This window comes from Ascaphus truei, chromosome 4, assembly GCF_040206685.1.
Source record: "Ascaphus truei isolate aAscTru1 chromosome 4, aAscTru1.hap1, whole genome shotgun sequence".
NCBI classification, from domain to species: Eukaryota; Metazoa; Chordata; class Amphibia; order Anura; family Ascaphidae; genus Ascaphus; species Ascaphus truei.
Window position 1 is genome coordinate 259933057 of NC_134486.1, and position 23157 is coordinate 259956213.

General features: G+C 40.7%; 1 protein-coding gene across 11 annotated transcripts in view; it reads left to right on the forward strand.

The window, feature by feature from the left end:
- The window catches only part of EYA4 (EYA transcriptional coactivator and phosphatase 4), a 301887-nt gene that overhangs the window by 183772 nt on the left and 94958 nt on the right, over positions 1-23157 (forward strand). For 9 of the 11 annotated variants that reach the window (XM_075597355.1, XM_075597352.1, XM_075597354.1 and 6 more), the window contains 2 exons: positions 14504-14628; positions 20654-20722. In XM_075597355.1, the coding sequence (XP_075453470.1) occupies positions 14504-14628; positions 20654-20722 (194 nt within the window). The remainder of the gene's footprint in view (positions 1-14503; positions 14629-20653; positions 20723-23157) is intronic. The other 2 variants (XM_075597361.1, XM_075597360.1) reach the window with 1 other exon arrangement.

Consider the following 23157-nt stretch of genomic DNA (forward strand, 5'->3'; position numbering starts at 1 on the left):
TAAAATAAAGGGATCCAGAGGGGAATTTCTACTTTAATCAAACCAGAATTAGACTGTACAGTATGCCTTTCAAAATCTGCGATTGCAAAATAGCAATATAAGCCTTGACTTATAAAGTGCTGGATTATCTCGTTTCTGTAAAGGTAATGGCATTCTCATATTGCTAATTAAGGCAATTAAACTGCAAACCTAGAGTGATTATGATGTTTATTTGATCAGTGTTTCCCATGTACAGTATAGTCAAATTCAGTCAATCTTTGGGTATGAATACTTCCATTTTCTTAGTACTACATGCACCAATATAAGAAAGTCTGACTTCCCCTTTGGTGATGTCTGGGCTGTTTTATATACATCCCTCATATGATTCTTCTTACTTTCTCCCTTTGACTAGTAGTCAGAGGATTCAGATGACAACCTGTGGAAGATATCCCTCAATACTTTGCAGCATCTGGCTCTTTGGCAGATTTTCCTGGCACTTGTGTTAATGGTTTTGAATGTGCCCATGGGTCTTTCATGTGGTTGAATTGCAGATGGGCTGTCTGTAATGCCTTGTTCTCCTAGATGCTCTATGTTTTGCTCCTCACTCATTTTAGGAAAATATGACGTTCCGAAAAAGTAGAATAAAATCTTTCATTGCTTTAAAAGGTCCTTGTGCATAGCCGTGCTTTCCAAAAGAAGCCTAAAAGATTGCTTTGAAAGCAAACACATGTGGACCGCGATTCAAATCTGTAGCTGTGAAGTGATAAAATTAGGCATTTAATGGAGTGTCTGTGAAATTTAGCATTTTCAAGTAACCCTTACAAAGTACCCTAAAATAATTTTACAGGAGGTTTACTTTTCTGTTTCCTGTGGCTGAAGCACTTTGCAATTGTGTCTCTGAGGACTTTCACTGTCCGGAGTCTAATTAACGTGTTAAATGTATAATGTTAAAGAAGCAATTCAAGCGGGCAATTTTTTAACCCCTTCGGAGGGGGTCCCGTAGCTGAAATGAATGGAGCTAGCATCGGAAGCCTCCTGTTTCAACCCTGTGTTTAAAAAAATTGCACATTTAAGATGAATAAAATAGCATCCCAGATTTCAAAGAAAAACACGCTTCATTTAGCTTTATATATTGGAGATATAATGCTTCGAAATATGTTTTGTGCTTCTAGCTTTGGAGAAAAGTCAGTAGCCATGTTCAAATGAAGTGGAATGCTGGAAGTGTTGCTTTTAAGCCAGAGTCCCTGCAACAATGTAACTTAATTTGACATCATTGGAAGCAGGGTGTCTTCTGGTGATGAAACGACCTATTTTCAGAGCTGGGGATCCCCCGGGTACCCAAGATAATGACCTCATTTTTTGCCAGTGCCCCTCAAGGAGAATGCAACATTGCTACTGGTGTCAACCAATTGGAAGACACTACCAATGTCATTGTGGCTTCCAATTGGCCCCTGAATTGGTGGCCATATTGTTTCCTTAGGAAGGCGTACGGACACCGGCAAGTAGACAGGTTATTAATTTTCACAGGAACAGGGAGGTCCATGGTGCTGAAAAGAAATTAAGCACCAGAAGTTAAGCACACCTAGTTCCAATTATGTAAAAAAAAAAAAAAAATCCCATCAGAATTCCTCCTTTAAACTTTAAAACAGTAATTTACCAAGGTGTAACCTAGACATAAATCCCATATTTACATGAAACGTAGACATAAATCCCATATTTACACAGTGATTTAGTTAATGCGCTGGAAAATACTTTTGTGGCCAAGTTAAGTGAATGGTAAGGTCTCTTTCTACCCTAGAATGTGTCTTGTAGAATAGTATTGCTTTGGAAATATGGACCAAAGTACTTCTTTAACAGCCAACATGAAGTTATAAATTAGTCTTAAGACAACACTATGGAATAGTTCAATATACTCCGAAGTGGCCAAATACTCCTTTATTAGCCCAAAAGTCCCCTTGACTTGAATGAGAGTTTTCGGCCAATAACAGTATGATCAGCAGTTTCAGAGCGTATTGAATAAGCCCCCATTTGAGTTATGACCTACAATACATCCAATTACAGTACATACAATTAGTCCTTAATGATTAATACATTTAAGGTTTTTCATTCTAGTTCAGGGCTACTCAATCATATTAAAATAGAAGTCCATTATTGCTCCCACTTTCCCTCCAGTCCAATACTGCTGTAAAGCAGAGAGAAAAGATTAGTAAGGCTATTTAGAGTCTTTTTTTTGGGGGGGTGGGGGGGGTTCAGATGAAGTACAGTAGACCTCAGAGTCCTAATTGGACTTCAAGTCTGCCCTTTGAGTAGCCATGCTCTAGATGGCAAAACATAAGAATTCCCATCCGGACAAATTATAGACAAATTCAAGAAAGACAGCACTTGACCTTCTTTATCAAACACCTTCTTAGTCTACAGTAAACCTTAAAATTGCACCAGTTCCTTTTTTTTAACTAGCTTTACAGGTACACTGGCGACACACTTTATTCGAGCTCGGCTAGTCCCACGAATTCGGGTATACCCGGGTGTATTGAGGTTTGTGACTGTTTTCTGCCCGAGTGCATTGGGTTATTTTCCAGGCAGGGATTGAAGCATTTTATTCCCGCTGGCTGCAATACTGCACAGTATATATATATATACTGCATTACAATTCATGAATTTATGCCATCTGGTAGACACGCGAAGCATTGCAGCCTATTAAATCCTAATCATTATTATTTAACAGATCAGCCGCCCATCAGCCAGGCATGAACCCAGGCTGGGAAGGCAAACGCAACGGGGCTTGTCAGAGGTGAGGAGCGGCGCATTCCAGGTATCTGCCAGGTACATACTGGGTATTTGCTCGAATAAAGTGTGTCGGTGCAGTACATAATCACCAGCCTGTGACACAAAGCATACATACATTTGTTGCTGTGAAAACGCAATCGGCACAGTTCTGATGGATTACAGGATACTGCGATTTTTGCTACTGATTGTGGTCGAGAAACATGTCACATTCCACCAAGCAGCATTTTACAGAGGTTGGTTTTGTTTTTAACTCTGACAAAAGGCAGCCGTTTTCTCTTACATTTCAGTTCAATGTGTATGCAATTAGGTTGCGGGACCAAACCCAAAAAGCAAATAAATACTTAAAATCTCAAGAAAAATGGGAATGATTTCTGTACTTATAACATTATATGAATGTAGAAAGAGTTGAACTTAGATTAATTACCCATAAATAGTAAAACTTTTTTTTTTTTTAATCCCAGGCAAGCCAAGAATTATATTTGAGTTCTCTATAAAATATACGTTCTAAATGTAAAAGTGTTTTCATGTTAAGATATATAAGCAAATGCTAAAATGTTAATTAATGTGCACTTAGTCTTACACATGTATTACTTCTCTACAGCAACAATAATAATACTTAATGCCAAGAGCACTGATAATGACCCTGAATGGTTTCTTTTGCTGTTTAGTACAGTCACTTTGTTAATGTTAACTATGATTTGTAAATAAGTTTTTTTTGTTTAACTACATACATAGCACGCTAACACCACCTATCGTTACTGCAGAGTACTACGACAACGCTAAAACTCTATTTTTTCCAGTCGCGACTCAGTCGCCATCACCCCGCAAAACGTAAATAATTGCCGGGGATTTAGACAGCTTCTCGCTGTCACGGTGGCAGTAAGTCTTACCTCTTCTGTATTTTATTCGGTTTATTCAACCCCTTAACAATTATATTGTAAAATGTATCACCAGTGTTTCATTATTATGGGCCATACTGCACCTTACGACACCATAGGATACTCTGGAGCCATAGTGGTCTTCTGCCACAGACATCTTAGAGCCAATTCATGTCAGCGGGCTGTAAGCAATCTTCGTGCAGAACACTGCTTAGTTAAGATGTTCCAATATGATTTCTTTACTCAATATGCTAATTCAGTGAAGAGCATGCAAGGTGTTTTACCATTCCCCAGTAAATCTGACCCAATGTTTCTTGCTGGCAGGGTCCATAATCCTGAATGACTCAACATGCGCATATTGTAAAAATCTAATTGTCTTATTCTTCTTGTATATCTGGAATTACTGTATTACCACACTGTCTCATAGAACACATTTTAGGAAAATTATTGCCTACAACCAGGGAATACTTACTACTAATAGTAATTAAGTACGCTTCAATGTGTGTGTTGAGTAAAAGTGTGTTGCAAAGCAGAACACCTTTCTGTGCACTGCATTTGTCTATGGGACACCACATCTGTATTTCTTGTGGTTAGCTATTTGTGAGTTTATACACTTTATTGAAAACTGCAAATTGTCATGATGTTTTGAACTAGAGATGTGCACTTAACCTGCTGTTTTGGTTTTGATACTGTACTAAAAAAAATATGTGTTTTGGTTTTGATACTGTACTAAAACAAATATGTGTTTTGGTTTTGGGCTATGTGAAAAATGTAAATTTGATGGAAAATTCATAATGACACGTGATCCTGAGCTATTCTTTTGCTTCTTATATAAGTATATGTGCCATTTGGACACTATTTAGCAAAAATAAGGATAATAACAATAATAATACAGTATGATTTATGAAGACTGAGATGGACAAATAAGAGTTTGTTGTTGAATGTATTGATATATGAAAGAAATATTTCACGTGTTAACTGAAACTGATTGACTGGTATACTGGTATAGACTAGAAACAGACCAGATGGGGCTTCTCTCATACTTTGTACCTACTGTATCTAGTGTATGATATAAAATATACTATATATATTTATCATATATGTAGCTCTGTTTCCCCCCCTCTCTGGAAACATGTTGCTGCTACTAGTGATGTCTTGGTGCATGCATACCTGTGAGGGTCCAGGAGAGCTGAGAGTCCACAACGGGGGGGGGGGGGGGGGGTGCAGGGAAGTCTTATTGTGATCCTTATGTTCTTTCAATGCAGATACAGTGCCTCCAGACATGGCAGGCTACAGCAAGGCTGCAGGCAGTCCCTACCATGACAGTTCTTTCTCTCCAATACCTCTGGCGAATTGACTAATAGACTGCAACTCAGCCAGGGGTATTAAATGAGGTCTTTATTTGTAGCTCCAACTGCAGATATTAAACAGCGATGCATATAGTAGAGAAGGGGTCTCAGATCTCATGATGGTGCTGGCCAGTATTTAATGGTTGAGGCCTTGCACCATGCACAGATCTTGCTCTCCCTGCCCTAGGAGCGTGGAGGAGAACTTGACACGCGCTCCTCTCCCCAGGAGGGGTGGAGGAGGACTCACACCTCCTCTTCCTAGGAGGGATGGAGGGGAACAGACTCCTATAATTTGGAACATCCTCCCTAATGCAAAAGGGGAGGGAGGGCACAGGGTCTGCACCAGGATTGGCTGCAAAATAGACATGATGACACCACCTCTCTGGCCAATCAGGGAGGCTGCGTATGGGGGGGTAAACCCCACAGGATAGCCTGTCACTGCCTGTAGCTACTGGGAATTACGTGACAGATGGGGCAGAATGATAGCTGGACCAGCCATCGCTATATATATAAGCAAGGAAAGGGTGTTAGCTGTTAACACAACTGAAACTGATTGCTAGTAGCTTACTTATGTGTGTGTATATATATATATATATGGAAAAAAAAAGAAAAATTGCTAGCGCCTACCAAAACTCCCCTAGCACAAACCCAATGTGCTGTGGGATGACTGTAACCAATGAATAATTAAACCATAAATATAAAAACAGATATACACTGGCGACACACTTTATTCGAGCTCGGCTAGTCCCACGAATTCGGGTATACCCGGGTGTATTGAGGTTTGTGACTGTTTTCTGCCCGAGTGCACTGAGGTATTTTCCAAGCAGGGATTGAAGCATTTTATTCCTGCTGGCTGCAATACTGCACAGTATATATATATATACTGCATTACAATTCATGAATTTATGCCATCTGGTAGACACGCAAAGCATTGCAGCCTATTAAATCCTAATCATTATCATTTAACAGATCAGCCGCCCGTCAGCCAGGCATGAACCCAGGCTGGGAAGGCAAATACAACGGGGCTTGTCAGAGGTGAGGAGCGGCGCATTCCAGGTATCTGCCAGGTACATACTGGGTATTTGCTCGAATAAAGTGTGTCGGTGCAGTATATGGATAAAAAACAACACAAAAAATTATATGTACATAGAAAATATATATATATTATATATATGATCATAAATTATACGATACAATAAAATGTCCAATCCAAAAAATGTGGGTACTGTCCTCCAGAGTACTTAGCCTGATAAAGGGACCACCAAATCCCTCAAGGATATCTAGGAAAAAAACAAGAAAACAACAGGCGCACTCATGGTGTAGTATGTCAATAAAATGTATATAGGACTGGAAAGGAATAAAAATTGTGCACTCACAAACGTGACAAGAACATAAGCATGTATGAGTATAACTCAATCGCCAGCGGGGGTATGATAGCAGGGTACTGTCTTGGGGCTCCACCGTGTGCTGCAGGTGTCAGTAGCTTCGTGGCCTCCGTGTACCGGACGCTTCCTCACTCCAATCTCACGAGAGTCGTGACGTCAGCGGGAGCTCGTCCAACTCTAATACCGCGAGAATCGTGACGTCAACGGGAACATTCAAGTGACGGGAGAATATGGACAGTCTCTCAACTCCTCTCCCTGCACCTGCTGGATACAATGCTTTGTATAAAGTCCGTAATAGGAAGTTGTTGAAAATGCGCAATTGTACAAATAATGCAATTGCGCTGATAAAAGTGATCCGAAACACACCCTACGTGTTTCGTCCCTAAGACTTCATCAAGGGGTATGAAACACAAAAGGCTACAGACATAATTTATACATATAGTGACCAATCAAAAACTAGACATTACTAATTGCATAATTGATAACATAGGAGTAAATTAACTCCTTTCACTGCTGATAAGGAACAAATATATATGTAATGATTGTTGCTAATACAAACAATATATTCCATTGAATAGAAATCAGTCAATACAATATATATATACAAGTGAATATACATGAAATTACTTTTAAAAAAGGATTGAAATGCACAAAAGGATATAATTGATATTCTATATAAATGATGTTGTATGTATATGTAACGGATTTTGTGAACCGGTCTGACCCCCCCAATCTCATATTGGCCCCTGTGGTCTAACCAGTCCCCATTACGGTGTAGTGTCTAGTGGTGCACCTGTTGGCTACAGGACTCCTGAGTCTCCCGCATGATGGTGTGTGGGGCTTTGCCAACCCAGACAGGCAGCTGAGGTAGTGTGCTTGAGTCCTACCTAGATCCAGTGCAGCGCCTCCACCTCATCAGGATCCCAGCGTGAGCTTGTGGATGAGTCTGATGAGGAACTCCTCTGTGGTGCCCCTCTCTGTGCAATAACTCCACACTTGCACACGAGAGTGTTGTTAATCAGGAACATCTTTATTTGCACGGTGGGCCAGCTGCCCTCCACAATGGGGTGTAATTAGCCATCCATTGTTCAGCTGCTTCCCTCTGAAAGGTTCCTCCTTTTCTAATGGAGTTGCTTCCACCTCTCCCCTAAGGAAGATTCACCAGCTTCTCTGTCTGCTTGTGCTGCCAGACTCACAGCTCTGCATCAGACTACTGCAACAATGTTGCAGACCTCCATGTGCCTCTTACTGAACAGAGGCAGCCAACAACAGGAACTGAACAGACTAACTTTTGGCAGTGCTGTGTCTTATATCACCTAGGAACAGGCACATCTCTGATGTCACTAACCGTGGACACCAGCATTTTGTCACTTCCTATGGGACATATGACACCTCACCAGGGTGTGAGGGCAAACCTCCATGATAACTACTGGCATTCCTGCATACTTACCAGGTTTACTGCCAGCATGAGAAAGAGATATGTACACCAATTTTACACATGGCTACATATACATGAAATATATGGAGAGATTGTTATAGTTAGGTACAAAAAGAGATTCAGAGGGACAACTATTATCTAAATGCAAAAATTAAATTAAAAATAAATAGTTAATGATTATTAATTTAGAAAATTAATGAAAAAATAATTAAAAAATAAAAATATATAATTACAATTTAAATTTAAATGTAAACACCTAAATAGGGATGGAGGGATCACAGAGAGCAGAACACAGATGCAGAGACCAATGGTGACCAGTGGCAAAAGGCATCACACATGGCTTCTCCATTTTGGCTTTATTTTTGTTAAATAAATCATGACACAGTGTAATATGTCATGTGTTGTTGTTCATCTGAAGTTGTATTTACCAAATTTTAGACCTGCTAAGGAACAGATGATTGTTATTATGTCCTGATATGTAAAACCATGGAATTCAAAGAGGGTGTACTTTCTTTTTCACATGACTGTATATACATTCTGAGAGAGTAGTATATAGGTAAGGTGTTGTCCCCTTTATGTCTAGTAATTAACATATTTAAACATATAAATGTATGGCTGCGGGATGGGGAGTGGGCTGGTGGCTGCGCGGGTGGAGGGGGGGCGGGGCATGGCTGCGGGATGGGCGGTGGGCCGGTGGCTAAGGGAGGGCCGGTGGGCCGGTGCCTGCGAAGGGGGGTCCATTGCTATGGAGGGGGCCATTGCGGGGGGGGGGGGCAGTGGCTTGCAAGGGGGGGCCGATGCTACGGGGGCTGGTGGCTGCCATTGTTGCAGGAGGCAGGAAAATAATCTGGGATGCTTCCCAAAAAATAAATGAAGTGTCTGTGTTTAAAATTAAATTAACACAATGAAAACAAGCCGAAGAAATAAAAAGTACATAATGTACAATACTCACCAGAGAAGTGTGTCACAGCTCGATCCGGTGTAGAATCTCCCACGATCCTTAGGTTAATGGTAGCAGAGTAGGGGAGCGCAAGACATAAGAGAGAAATTGTTGCGGGAGGGCCGGTGGCTGCGAAGGGGGGCTGTTGCTGCGGTGAGGGGGTGGTGACTGCTAGGGGGGGCCGGTGGCTGCCATTGCTGTGGGAAGGCTGGTGTCTGCAATGGGGGGGGGGCTTGCTATGGGGGGCCATTGCTGCGGGGGCCATTAGGCCTGTGCCTGCGGGATGGCTTGGGGGTGGGGGGCGGCAGCAGGTCACAGCAGTTGCCGCTGGCCCCAGTTCTCCCTCACTGTCTGTCCCACGAGGTGTCTGATGTTGATGCGCACCGGAAGCTTAGCCCAGCTGACTTCCAGCGCTGACATCAGAGAGACCTGCCACCGGGTGCCCCGCAGCCACACTGGCAACCCTACCTCAGGCAATTGAGAACTGGGGCTCGGCCGCGACTGGAAGCAGGGCCTGGCCAGAGGAAATTTGCAGCGCCGGCCGGCTCCCCCCCCCAGCCAGCAGGCCCGGGACACCAACCCCGGCAGACCGACCCTGTTCACTTGTAGAATATTATTGGTAGAAAGTAGAGACATGTGGTGGTAGGTATCTCTCTCTATGCTCACCTACTTTATTGTAATTAAGATAAAAGTATATAATATTTTTTTTCTTGATAACTGTTCAAGCAAATTGTCTGAAAAATGTAGTACAAGTATAAAAATAACCCATTTAGGGGCCTATGCAGAAACCTGCGAGAAGCCCTATCTCGCCAGTTTTTTGGCAAATATGCCTACAGCAATTCAGTAAATGCTGGAAAACTGGCGAGATGAGGAAAATACGCCGTTTTTTTCCTAAAAATAAAACTCGCCGCACGGGTGGCGAGAATCAATATTTCGCCAGTTTTAAAACCCGCCGTATTCTAGTATCGCCGATCAGCATCTCGGCGCTGATCTGCGCTCTACAATGGAGACATTTTCTCCAATTCGCTCCGCCAACAAAAGTTGGCAAAAAATCTGGTGCTGAGCGGAGATACATAGAAAAAATCAGGCCCTTTTCCTGGCTCGGATTGATGCCCGGGGTCTCCGGAGCTGATACCCATTAATACCAGCACCGGAGGCCCCCGGCATGCATCCGAGGCAGGAAAAATGCATTTAAAGGCCACTTCTTTACCTTAGCGGCTAACCGCTAAGGCAATGAAGGGGTTAACTAGCCGTGCCAGGTTTATTGTGGGTAGCGGGGGTGGGTGAAGGGGGTATTTGGCCCTTGGTGACTGTTTAGGGCTTGCGAGGGGGGGTTGCGGGTGGACTTAACCCCTTCATGACCGTAGCGGTTAATACCGCTAATACCCCCTTCCCCACCCCCAGTACCCACAATAAAAACAATACACAGCCCCACAATAAACATCATTATATTTATTAAATACATAACCCACCCCCTGTGCCTCCCCCATAAATACATGATTTATTATTTTACATACAGGGTTCATACCCCAGGCCCACGGGAATCCCCGGTGGGCCTGATGGGTCACCCCACAGACCCAGCACCATGACCCACCACCTACAGTAGCCCAGCACCATGTTTCAAACAGGGTCTGGAGGCCTGCGGGTGGTCCCCGCCAGGCACCATGGTCCACCAGGTGGTCTCCGCGGGTCACCGTGGGCCACAATGGGGTCTCCACGGTAGGCCCGCGGATGTCTGGGGGCCCCCGGGTCAGACCCACAGGTGTCTGAGGGGCCTCGGGTGCTTCCCACGGGGGTCTGGTGGCCCTCGGGTGGTCCCTACGGGTCCACGTGCCCCCACAGGGCAGCCGTTTACCCGTGAGAAGTCCTAGGAGACCTCAGGTCACCTCCATAGGTCCCCCGCAGACCTGAGGAAAGAACCCTCTATGTAAAAAAAATAAACATGTCCTATACATTATATACATCAACCCCCCCCCCCCAAACAAATACAGTACAGTAATGTGCAAAATAACTATTATCCAGATATGGATAATACGTTTGCCCATTATTAAACACATTAACTATCATAATAAAATAAATAAAGTTCTACTAACCTCATCAATATGAATCCCTCTCGACAGCAAATTCCATGTCCTCCGTTGACAAATACATAGTCAATACATTGCAATGACAGTCTGATATCAATTAACCCCTTAATCACCTTATTGGATAATAACCACAAAGGTAATCAAGGGGTTATGCCACCCTGGCCCGATACCCACCCTTCACCCATTCATTTGTACAGTGGCTTAATCATTCACATATATATATATAATATAATTATAATATATATATAATTAATTGATAATTAATTAATAATTAAAATATATGTATGAATAAGCAATCTACAAAGAAATGGTAAAGGATATCCATGTACCAATTTAAAACATCCGATCTCAAATTGACAACATCACTGCCAAATTATAAATAAAGCCAAATGAAAATTAAAACACATCTCATAAGAGAATATAACAAGCACCTATCCAAACCAGTAAATTGCAATACAACATACAATTGAACAATGTGTACATGATGCAAATAATATTTCCATCATGTACACAATAGCAATCAATTGTCCAAAACAAATACACCATTGAAAGTAAACATGCAATATAAACAAAGCAAGTAGACAATCAAAGCAAGTAGACAATAATAAATTACCAACACACAATTAATGCCATCCGAAATACATTACAAGCAAATCTATACCAAACCCCTATTCAAGATTGTTATGAAAACACAAAACCATGGCAAAAACAAATATATTTCTAACTAGCACGATCATACACAATCTAAATTCACCAAATAAGCCACAATAAACAATTAAGGCAGGGTCCCAACATAAACCCATGCAATCATCATCATCTAAAATGACATAACTAATTCTTCATTACATTTCACACACACAATAGTAACCAAACAGGGAAAAGACTTGTAGAAGACAGGAAAAAATGCAATAAACATTTGCAAAACAACCCTTTAATAAACATGTATGTATATAGCTCCAGAGGGATATATATACATACATGGGCATGAAATGGACATTAAAAAAATAAATCTGACTTGTGAGAAAAAAAACTGTTACAACTTTAATCAAATACATTTCTTTAGTTTACTTACCATTAGATGACCAATGACCGACTTCCGGGGGAACCGCTATGACTGCAACAAATCCAAAGACAGGAACCAGTAACCCATAAAATAAAAAAACCTTTGTAATCCAATGTGGTGTCTTCTTTCTTGTCTTTATAATCCATACCGTCTGTGGTCTTCTTTTCTGTGTCTTCTTCACCGTCTGCGGGGTCTTCAGGATCTTCTGGCTTCTTCTTCTGCGACACACTGTTCATCTTCTTCAGAGGGGAGGTCCTCTCCCCACGGCGTCTAGCTGGAAAATGAGACGACATAGGCTATTATAGGCCTATGACGTCACATTTTGCATCAAATGGTTCTCACGGTCCCGATTGGTCCGTGAGAAGTATGTGATTTTGGATAAGGCTAAAAAAAATACGTAATTTAAAGGAAATTAAGCCAGCCAATCAGAATGGCTGTGTGTGCAGTTGAGTGTGTGTGCAGTGAGAGTGTGTGCTGTGAGCAGTGTGCTGGTAGTGTGTGCAGTGTGCAGTGAGAGTGTGTGCAGTGAGAGTGTGTGCAGTGAGTGTGTGCAGTGAGTGTTTTTTTTTAAATGGGAGCCACGTGAAAACCGCGTTATAACCGATTTCACGTTATAACGGGTCGCGCTATAACGGGGTTTACCTGTATGTGTATATATATATAATATGTGAATGATGAAGCCACTCTACAAATGAATGGGTGCAGTGTGGCTTAACCCATTTATAACTTTAGCGCTTATTAAGCGTTATTGTTATTAAGGGGTTAAGTAACGCCAGAATATATTTGCAATATGTTGTGGGTGGGTTATCTATAGCTTTTTAATAATTTTTATGTTTATTGCGGGTGTGTATTATTTTGAATGTGAGTATTGGGGGTAGGGGGTTTTGTCCCCAAGGGACGGAGGGTAGGCCTCCCGGTGGGTAGGGGTGATGGAGCTTATGCCTCACGGGGGTGGGTAGTGGGGTGGGGGGGGGGTGGTGGTGTATTTATGTTGAAGTATTTGTGTTTTTAAATTATTTTTTTGGGGCACAGACTTGATACTGCAGGCAAGCGGGGACCCCTGCGGAAACACCCAAGGGCCACCGCCAGCCTATAGTACCATTCATGTGCCTAAAAAAATAACTATGGCTTATGTATATAAGGGGGGTTTAGGGGTTGTTGGGGGCACAGAGGCTGATTGTGTTGTGTTTTGCTATGTTTATTGGGGGCAATTGTCCCCAATAAACATGCTACTTTCACTTTACCCCTTCATTGCCTTAACGGATAGCCGCTAAGGTAATGAAGCCGCATTACTGTATTTTTATTAATAGTGTACATGTGCAGAGGGTCTCCGGACATGAACCGTGTTGGTTTTATGTCCGGGGACCCCCTGCTTCCCGAGATACAGGCACCTTTATGGGGTGCCGGTATCTCCTATGAATGGAAATGTCCCGCGTCACGTGATCGGCCTGTATCTGGGGAAGCAGGTGGTCCCCGGACATAAAACCAACGCGGTTCATCTCCGGAGACCCTCTGCACATCTACAATAGTAATAGATTTGTTATGTAAAAATTTTTTATTTGCCGGCGAGATTTGTGCAGAGAGAGGCGGATCTCGCTCTCTGCTGACAGATCTCGCCAGCGGAGCCCTTCTCACCAAGGCTCGCCATCTCTCTGCCGGATTCCTCTCCCAGATATGCACACTTTCCTGCATACTGCGAGGGAAATCCGCCAAAAACATGGAGAGTTCTAAGTCTGGCGAATGGCCATTCTCACAGTTCTCTGCATAGGCCCCTTAATGTTTTGTATCAAGAATCCGGTCTATCTGATGTACCTTTTCATTTTGTTTTTTAATCACTTCATAAAACAAAAAATTCCAAGATGGGCGCTGCAGCGATTTGGTTGAAACTTCTGGCAGATCTAAGTTAGGATTGCAGAAAGGAACCATCAAATGTTCATCAGAATCGGTCAAGGCATTTGGCTTGTGGAGAGAGAACACATACAAAAAAAACAAACACAACCAAAGAAGTCACAAAGTTTAGTTGATGTCTTCACTTTGCTTTGCTCGCTAATCAAATAACCTGCTGTCCAGATAAACCTTGCTAGCATGTGTGAAATATGAATTTCTTCTTTATTCCTTTATTCAAAGGTGCAATCTGTACTTGTTTACAAAAAACACACGTTGGCAACATCATATAACAATATAAATGGCTTCAGTAAACAAGTATGAAGATATGTAAAGCAAACATTTGGTTGTTATGGTTCCTTTGAAAAGTAAGAGCAATTTTCTTTTCATTGGAGGAGGTAGGGGGAAGGTGGTTGGTTACCTGTGCAAACTCTCGTTGAACACACATCACGCAAAAGGGAGTAACCAGGTTAAATCAAACCGTCCTTGTCTCAGTTCATCATTTATACAAAGTAGCTTTACAAAAAGTGTTTTAAAATACGCATAAGTGTTTTATTTATGTAAATAATGCATCAATCACCCAGACACACCATTGGGTCATTTCGTTCTAGAATGGATTTTATCTTTGAATTATCTTTGTATTGTTTTGTCATTATGTTGCCATGGAAATTCTAAAATATATGTATTTGTTTTTTTTCCCCCTCCTTTAATAGGTCTATGGAAATGCAGGACCTAGCAAGTCCTCATAATCGTGTTGGTAGTGGTGAAGCACCTGGGGCCTCCAAGCTGGATAAATCCAATCATAACAGCACCTCTGTCACAACAAATGGGACAGGAGGTAGGTTTTAAGCATAGAGCATCACACTAACACATTTTTCATTTAGCAGCCCATCAAAACAGCATCAGTTTTCTTCTACGTACTTTATGCCACAATACCATTGATATTAGTATTGTTCTTTAATAGTTTCCTTGTAACAACATTAATACTTCCCATTCACAATGCTGTAAAGTTGCTTCCCAGCTCAAATAAATGGGACTAAAATCTCCAGAATACAGAAGTGGATTTGACAGTGTATTAAATGAATGCCATGTACACTGTGATAGTGAGCATGTGGCTGGGTCAAAACTGTCCAATTAACAGTGCAGAGTGAGATAAAATAAACTGTAGTATTTATTGAGGCCATCCTTGTATTTTACATTAGAAGTGCCTCCTGCTTATCCAAAATAGTACATTAATCCTATGGGAACATGAGATTAAGGGCCCTATTTAATATTTTCCTGCGAGGCCAATTGCAGTGCCATTCAAATCCGCCGCCCCATGGCACCTACATGAGGTGGCCACCGCTTTTCTGCCGCCCTCCTTCTCCTTCCATATCTCGGCGTCAAATTACACCAATGTGACGTCAAGACGTAATTTAACATCACAATTCGTAAGGGGAAGGAGGGCAGTAGTAAGGAGGCAGTCGCCACATGTAAGTGCCTTCCCTTTAGGCCCGATAGGCCAGAGAGCGTGGCAAATGTATATGGGGGCGGACATTTTTGCCGCCCCAAAATTCTGCCAACGGGCCTAATGGGAAATCTGCCACGGCATTCAAGTCAATAGAAGTTTTTTGCTGATCTGGCAATTTTGAGTTAGACTTTAAGCCCTGTATCTATGTAACGGTGGTAAAGCTTAGTGTACTTTAAGGCCCATTTAAATAAATGGACCTACAGATGTAGCAAGCCTCATTGTCTCTGGCACAGGGCAAACTGTGTGACCATTACCGCAGCTGCCCCGACGACAGAGGATTATCGTTGTGGGGGGTCAGATCCAGATGCATGGGCTACCAGCAGCGATGTGATGGCAGGCAGTGAATCATGCTAAATCTGTATGAGGTGTGCTAAGGTTTTGCTCTTTAGAGTAAATCTAAACTTACATTTTTAATGGCCACAGAGCAGTAGGCAGGCATCCTGTTTGAAATTGGTAGGAAGACTGGTAAATGTCTCACATATTTAAACCAAAACAAGCTGGACCACCTAAAGTGGCTCTAACTCCAACCCCTGTTAACTCATCTCATTTGGACACATGTAGCAAGACACTGGGGGATATGGATCAACGTAATAAAAAGTGTGAATAGAAGGGTTTTTTTTACGCATTGCTCCTTTTTGTCTTTGCGTCAAATGTAAGAATGTATTTTGTATATTTCACGCAAATTGTTAGTAGGAAAGATTTACACCACCTGGAGGATTTTTACTTGATGAGAGTGCAAGATAAAATCTATGGCCCGGATACATCAAACTCCTTTAACAGAGTTAATATGACACCCGGTTTTGTGAACGCTATTTAAGTTGCTATTCATCAGCATTGTGATAATAATTTGCCGGGTGCAATGTTTGTCACAAAGATGTGATGCGAGAATTAACGCGACTGTTAATAATGCTTTATTACCGAATCGCAATAATATTTCTATCACAGGCTTCTATAATTAATATCTATTATTACAGAAGCCTCTAATCGAAATAACATAAACCTTTGATGCCTGTGGACACTAAGGTATACCACAAGCACCAAAGGGTCCTTGTATAGGACCCTTTGTATAGTATAGTGTATACTATAAATACAAAAAAACACTACCTTACCCCGTTAGCTACCTTAGTGACTACCATACCTAACCGCTAAGGTAAGAACAGGGTGGCCCCTCCTGGAGACCTAACCACCCTTCCCAGGGCAACTATCCCCATCATCCACCTCAACAAACCTACCCCCTCTCTAGACTAATACCCAATATCCTTAATAGCAAATGTGGCTAATAGTGGTTTTGGTCATTAACCATAAAAAAATACACGTATAAAATTTAAAAAAAAAAACATTACAAATACATTTAAACCATACAACCATTGATTCTCACTGTCTCCCTAGGACCTCTCAATGATTGTCTAGATTGCCAATGTGATTATCAGTGGTAAGGTAGAAGTTTTTTTATAAATGTACTGTACAATATTCAAATACATACTGTAACTTACCCTCCTTCATTACCTTAGTTCTTAGTAAAGAATTGTTAAGCAATGCTTTACTAACCGCTACGGTAATAAAGTGTTTAACCCCTCTTGGGGGACCTAACCACCCACCTCGGAGCAACTATCACCATCACCCACCACATCTTCCCCTAACAAGAGTGCTGCCCATAGTAATGGGCAAAATTCATATTAGCCAAATGTTGGTAATATGACTATTCCCCATTGAAAAGCATAAAAAAATACATTATATAAAAAACATATCACAATAAATAATAACATATTGTAGGCCCTTCTAAATAGCCACATTGGCAATCAATGTTCACCCAAAGTAAATAAAAGTATTACTTACCCCTGCCATGATGTAGGTCATCCTCCTCATCCTGAGGGATACCCGCAGATTAATCCAATTAAGGGTCAATGCCCAACCATAAAAATAAAACCAATAAACAATCCCAGTCCAAAGGCCAATAAAAATAAAATAAGAAAAAAACATGCAAAATAATCCCTACTCGATGGCACAAACATAAACAGAAAGTGACAATCAGGTCAAATAGATCCAGGCCCGATAGCCTTCTTTCAATCCAAAGACAAACTGGGTAAAGGTTGATGTATCTTCAACTTGACCCGAAGCAATGGATTCTAAGGTTTATTGAAGAGCAGTCTCCCATTGAGTAGTTATTTTTTGTTTTTTCTTTTTTTGTTGATTTCTTTTTTCTTTTCATTTTCATCTTTCTTGCCTTCTTTCTTCTTCCAGATGTAGACTCGTCGTCTTCTTCCTGTCAAATGAGACGTGCCAGGCCTTATATAAGACCTGTAACGACACATTAGACAGTCACATGATACATCCACTGATCCTATATGTGGATGTAACATGTGATCATCCATGAAATGAGGTAATCACAAGATACATCAAACAACCTGATTGGTTGATGTACCATGTGATTCCTTCCATTTTTTTGTTCTCTGAGTTCACCTTAAAGGGAAGGATTCACATGGTGCATGATTGGTTGAGGTGTACCATGTGATTCCCTCCATTTCATGTAACCTTACAGCACTAAAGGAAGGAAGGAATTACATGGTACATCACCCAATCAGGGTTATTATCTTAGTTTTGGTTGAGAGGTAATTCTCAACCAAATTTGATGGATGATCACATGGTACATCCACCAATAGGATTGGTGGATGTACCGTGTGATTGTCTAATGTGATATCACAGACCTTATACTGTATAAGGCCTGGCACGTCACATTTGACAGGAAGAAGACGATGAGTCAACATCTGGACGAAGAAAGAAGACAAGAAAGATGAAAAAAAAGAAGAAATCAACAAAAGAAGAAAAAATAACTACTTACCAGACTGAATCAATGGAGGATTCAATCAATGGAGGATTCATTGCTTCAGGTCAAGTTGAGGATCCATCAACCTTTACCCAGGATTATTTTTTATTGGAAAAAGGCTATCAAGCCTGAATCTATTTGATCTGATTGTCACTTTTTGTTTATTTTTGTGTCATCAGGCAGGTATTATTTTGCATGTTTGTTTTTTTTCTTGGCCATCGTGCTGGGATTGTTTATTGGTTTTATTTTTATAGTTGGGCAGTGGCCCATTATTGGTTGAACCTACGAGTGCCTTGAGTATGAAGAGGATGGCCTTCATTCCGGCAGGGGTAAGTAATTATTTTATTTATTTAGGGTGTACATTGATTGCCAATGTCACTATCTAGGCCACCATATAGGGTCTAGGAAGCCACAGTAACAATCAATGCATTTATTGGCTTAATTTTTATTATTTAATGTAATGTTTTTTTATTTTGTGAATTTTGTTATACTTTTCAATGGACAAAAGTCCAATTACCCACATTCATCTAGAAGGACTATTGCCCATTACTGTGGGGGGTACACTTGTTTCGGGTAGGAGGGATGCCTGATTGGAGGTAGTTGCCCCGGGGTGGGTGGTTAGAACTCCCAGTGGGAAGGGACGGGGGGTTTGAACCTTTCATTACAATAGCAGTTAGTAAAACACTACGGTATTGAAGGGGAGTAAGTTATGTATTTGAATACTGTACATTTATAAAAAAAAAAAAGATATTCTAGCTTACTTACCATTGATTGCCATTGAAAGGGCCTAGGCAGCCACATTAACAATCAATGGTTTTATGATTTAAATTATTTTTTTATGCTCTGTTTGTTTATATGTGTATTTTTTATGGTTAATGCTCAAAACCACTATTAGCCACATTTGGCTAATAGGGACACAGGGCAATAGTCTGGCTGGGGGATAGGTTTTCTTGGGGGGTGGGTGATGGGGGCAGTTACCCCTTGTAGTGTGGTTAGGCCTTCAGTGTACTGGTGGGAGGGGTTTACCCCTTCATTACCTCAGCTGTTAGTAAAGCTTTCCATGGCAATGTTTTACTTGCCACTACGGTGGGCAAGGGGGGTAGGTAGTGTAGTTTAATGTTGATACTAATCCCTTGGTAGCCCTTTTTGGTCAGCTACAGTAGTCATTGAAACCATGACTAGTTGTGACCGTGGGCTACTAAGGGGTTAATATGTACTGTAATGTATTTATTTGTATTTTTAACGGATCCGATTAAAAAAATTTTTATTTTTGACGATGCAACGTTGATGTATTGCAGGAAAAAAATAGGGCACTTTTTGGGATGTTAATACCGCATTTTTAGGTTACTGCAGCTTGATGTATCCACGCCGATGTGTCATGTAACTCCTTCCTAACATAGGGATAGTTGACACAAGACGCAGATAAAAATAATGCAATGTGCATCAGTTTTGCTCCAAATTGGCCTTGATACATAACCCCCTCTTTTTGGTTAAACGATGTAATGTTTTTTGTTTTTTTTTAGCAATGCAGGCTAGTTAACCTGATTTTAATCAGCAAAGTAGATAAAGTCCTGTTTGCAGAACTAGCTTTATTTTACTACACGGCAGCAAATCTCCCAGACAAAATTGTGTCAAAAGTTGCATACAGCAGGGTTATTTATAAAGTCTAAACAGTGATAATAAACTAATCTTCTTTTTCCCATTTTTGTGTATTGTCAGGAAAAAAAATAAATATATATATATATATATATATATATATATATAAAATCAAAAAATAAATAGATGATACCGTTCTGTGGCTAACGAAATGCTTTTATTTGTGCGAGCTTTCGAGATACACTGATCTCTTCTTCCGGCGATGTTACAATGAATGAAGCAAAGGGTATACTTAAAAACAGTGTCTCTTGGAATGTTATCTGTGCTGTTCCTTCCCCCAGTGTGGATGTGTTTTATGGCTAGAGGTGTCAAAAGGTTACTGAAAGCAAGTGAAGAAAGAGTGTATCGAGATCAGTGTATCTCGAAAGCTCGCACAAATAAAAGCATTTCGTTAGCCACAGAATGGTATCATCTATTTATTTTTTGATTATTGAAGCTCGGCTAACACGGTACTGATACCTCTACATGTATATATATATATATATATATATATATATATATATATATATATATATATATATATATATATATATATATATATATATATATATATATATATATATATATATATATATAATATATATAGGCAAGTTCAGACAAATGTATGTTTTTACCACCCTGGTGTGAATTAGTACAAATGAGGTTAGTTCAGCATGCACATTGCTCTAAGGAAGGGGTGTCAAACTCAGTCTTCGACTGAGCAATTGATTGAGCCACCTGTGCTGAAGCAGAGAGATCCATAAAAGCTGGCCTTGTTGGTGGCCCTTGAGGACTGAGTTTGAGACCCCTGCTCTAAGGTTTTCATTGAGGAATGTTCATGTGATTAAAGCAGATAGCAAAACAATAAACTATTATACCAATTCCCATTCTCAGGAGAGAACATGACTGTTCTAAATACTGCTGATTGGCTGCTGAGCTGCAGCACCCCCTCTTCTGCAACAAGTATGAGACATCCTAATATACAGCATGTGTGTGATTGAGTGGCTCTCTGGTTGAAGTGTTTCTTCGCTACTGCTTCCCCGTGTTTTTTTTTGTTTTTTTTGCTGTGTACATGGATATTTGTGTTTTCCTACTTTCAAACCCTTTGTTATTGAAAAATGCTGAGATATGACCCTGTGCATTTAGTGCCCGGGTGTTAGTAAACTGTTTTACACAATCATATTATTGTACTAATAAGGTGCAAGTCCTGTTGTCTGAAATTTGCTTTTCTTACTTTACTTTTCTTACTTCGTACAATTGTAGTGGTTAAACATTGTGTTCTTTACAGAGACCATTAGTTAGCAGCACCTCCTAGCTGCAGTTATTAGTCATGTCCAGCTGTGCTCCTCTTCTGCTTCTTATGGGTACAATGTTTCCCCCTCACCACATTTCCTTAGGTCACCATAATGACTAATTGTATAGAAACCTCTGTTGCACTCTAATTTTCTTACTGTAGTATAATATAGACAGTAGCATTGGACACCAGTGACAAGGGAAGGAAAAGGTAATAGTACACTGGTTTTTTTTACTGGTAAATTATTCTAGACTAGAACACTGAATAATGTATTAGTCTTTGTCATGCATCATTGATATTATTTGAAGATTAAATTGGTGCATATCTTAGGGTAGATGTATCACTGTTGTGGTAAAAATACCACTATATTTAATTTAATAATTATTTTTACTTTTAAAACAAGAATGCATGCCACGGCAGTAAAGCACTGAAAAATGTCCTCCCCCTTATGTACTTTTACACCTCTTTCATAAGGCCCCTTTTCAGTGTCCCGTGAAGCTGCTTCCTGATGCTGCAGAAGAGATCAGATCTATTCAAATGAATAAGGCTCAAATATTTTTCAGGACAGGAAAGCAGCTTCACAGGATATCAGAAAGTAGCCTCACAAAGAAATTAACGCACTGATCGCGATGATCGCACTGATTGCACAGTTAATGTGGTATTACTACTTATGCACTTTTTGAGTGAATCTCTTACTAAATCCACCTTTTTGCTTAACTCTGCTAACAAATTGTGCATTCATATACTGTATGTTGGTTGAAGGTATTATTCACAAAGTGTGATAGTGCAGATCCGGTAATACTGCACGAAAACTCCAGTTGATTTGGGGGTTGGTCACTATTGCACTTAATGAATAACCCCCTGGTTATTAAAACAGCTTCCATATTTATTCAAACCTTTTCCAAAGTGATAATAGTGCTTTTTATCAATAAAGGCTGAGCGCTATATTTGTTTTAGATCAAGGTGTAAATGAGTATTCTGTATTATGTAAATGAGTTATTTACCCCATATTTACTAAACTCTCATTATTTTTCATAAATAAATAGTTTAAATAGATGTAGCTCCTTTCATCACCTATTTCTGGTTAGCATTATAGTCCTGTTAACTGGGAACTTGGCGGAATAGACAGAGAAAGGTCCCTGTGTCAGAGAAGATTTTAGTCCCTTTCTTTGAAATGGAGACAATCTTTTTGCCAGTATAGGAGAGGTAGCATCCCAGCATGTTGTAACATATGTACGAAGGCAAAAGTGGTGCATCTGTGGGACAAAAAAATATCTCCATCGTATCAAAGAAATAAATCCTATTGAAATCAATAGTATTTGTTTATATGTTACATCTAGTGCAAGTTGGAGTGGGTGCGAGTATAAGGAGGTAATGGGCCTGGGGGGGGGAGGATATAAAGAAGTAATGGGTCTGGGGATGTACAGTAGGGAGGTAATGGGCCTTGGGTGAGTTATTATGGGTCTGGGTGCAGGGAGCATAGAGCACAAAGGCACCAAGTGAACTTACCTGGGGCCTACGGATGGGTGGCCTGTCCCCATGCCAGCAGTCCCACCTACCACCCACATGTTGCCGGCCCTGACTGCACCAGATGTATCACAGAAAAAAACCTATTAAAATGAATAAGATTTTGTTCTTACATACAGTGCAATTGTTTTCCCTCAGGGCTTCCCCACTAATGCCTTAGTACATAAGAACTTGGGTTTTCAAAATGGATTGAAAGAGTACAGTGTGTCCAAAAATAATTTACTTTATGCATTGAATTAGAACAGGGATAGACAGCACTCAAAATCAGAACCAAAAGATAGGGAGGACTATTTCCTCCAAAGCATGAATGGAAAAAAGTGGAGAAGTCCCCAGCACTCACTGACGAATGGGGATAAAAGAGATCAAATGGCGGATATGCCAAAACAAATTTAATGAATGGACAAATCAAATGAAGCAAAAAGTACAAAATTTGTGTAGCGCATGTCCCCCCCCCCGCCCCCTTTGGAGATCTTGACCAGGCTCCGCTACATGTAGTGCTGATTACCTGTGATGGTACAGGAGAGATGAGATGCCCGCGATGTTGTGGGGGAAAGACAGGACAAACCTCTGGGGATTA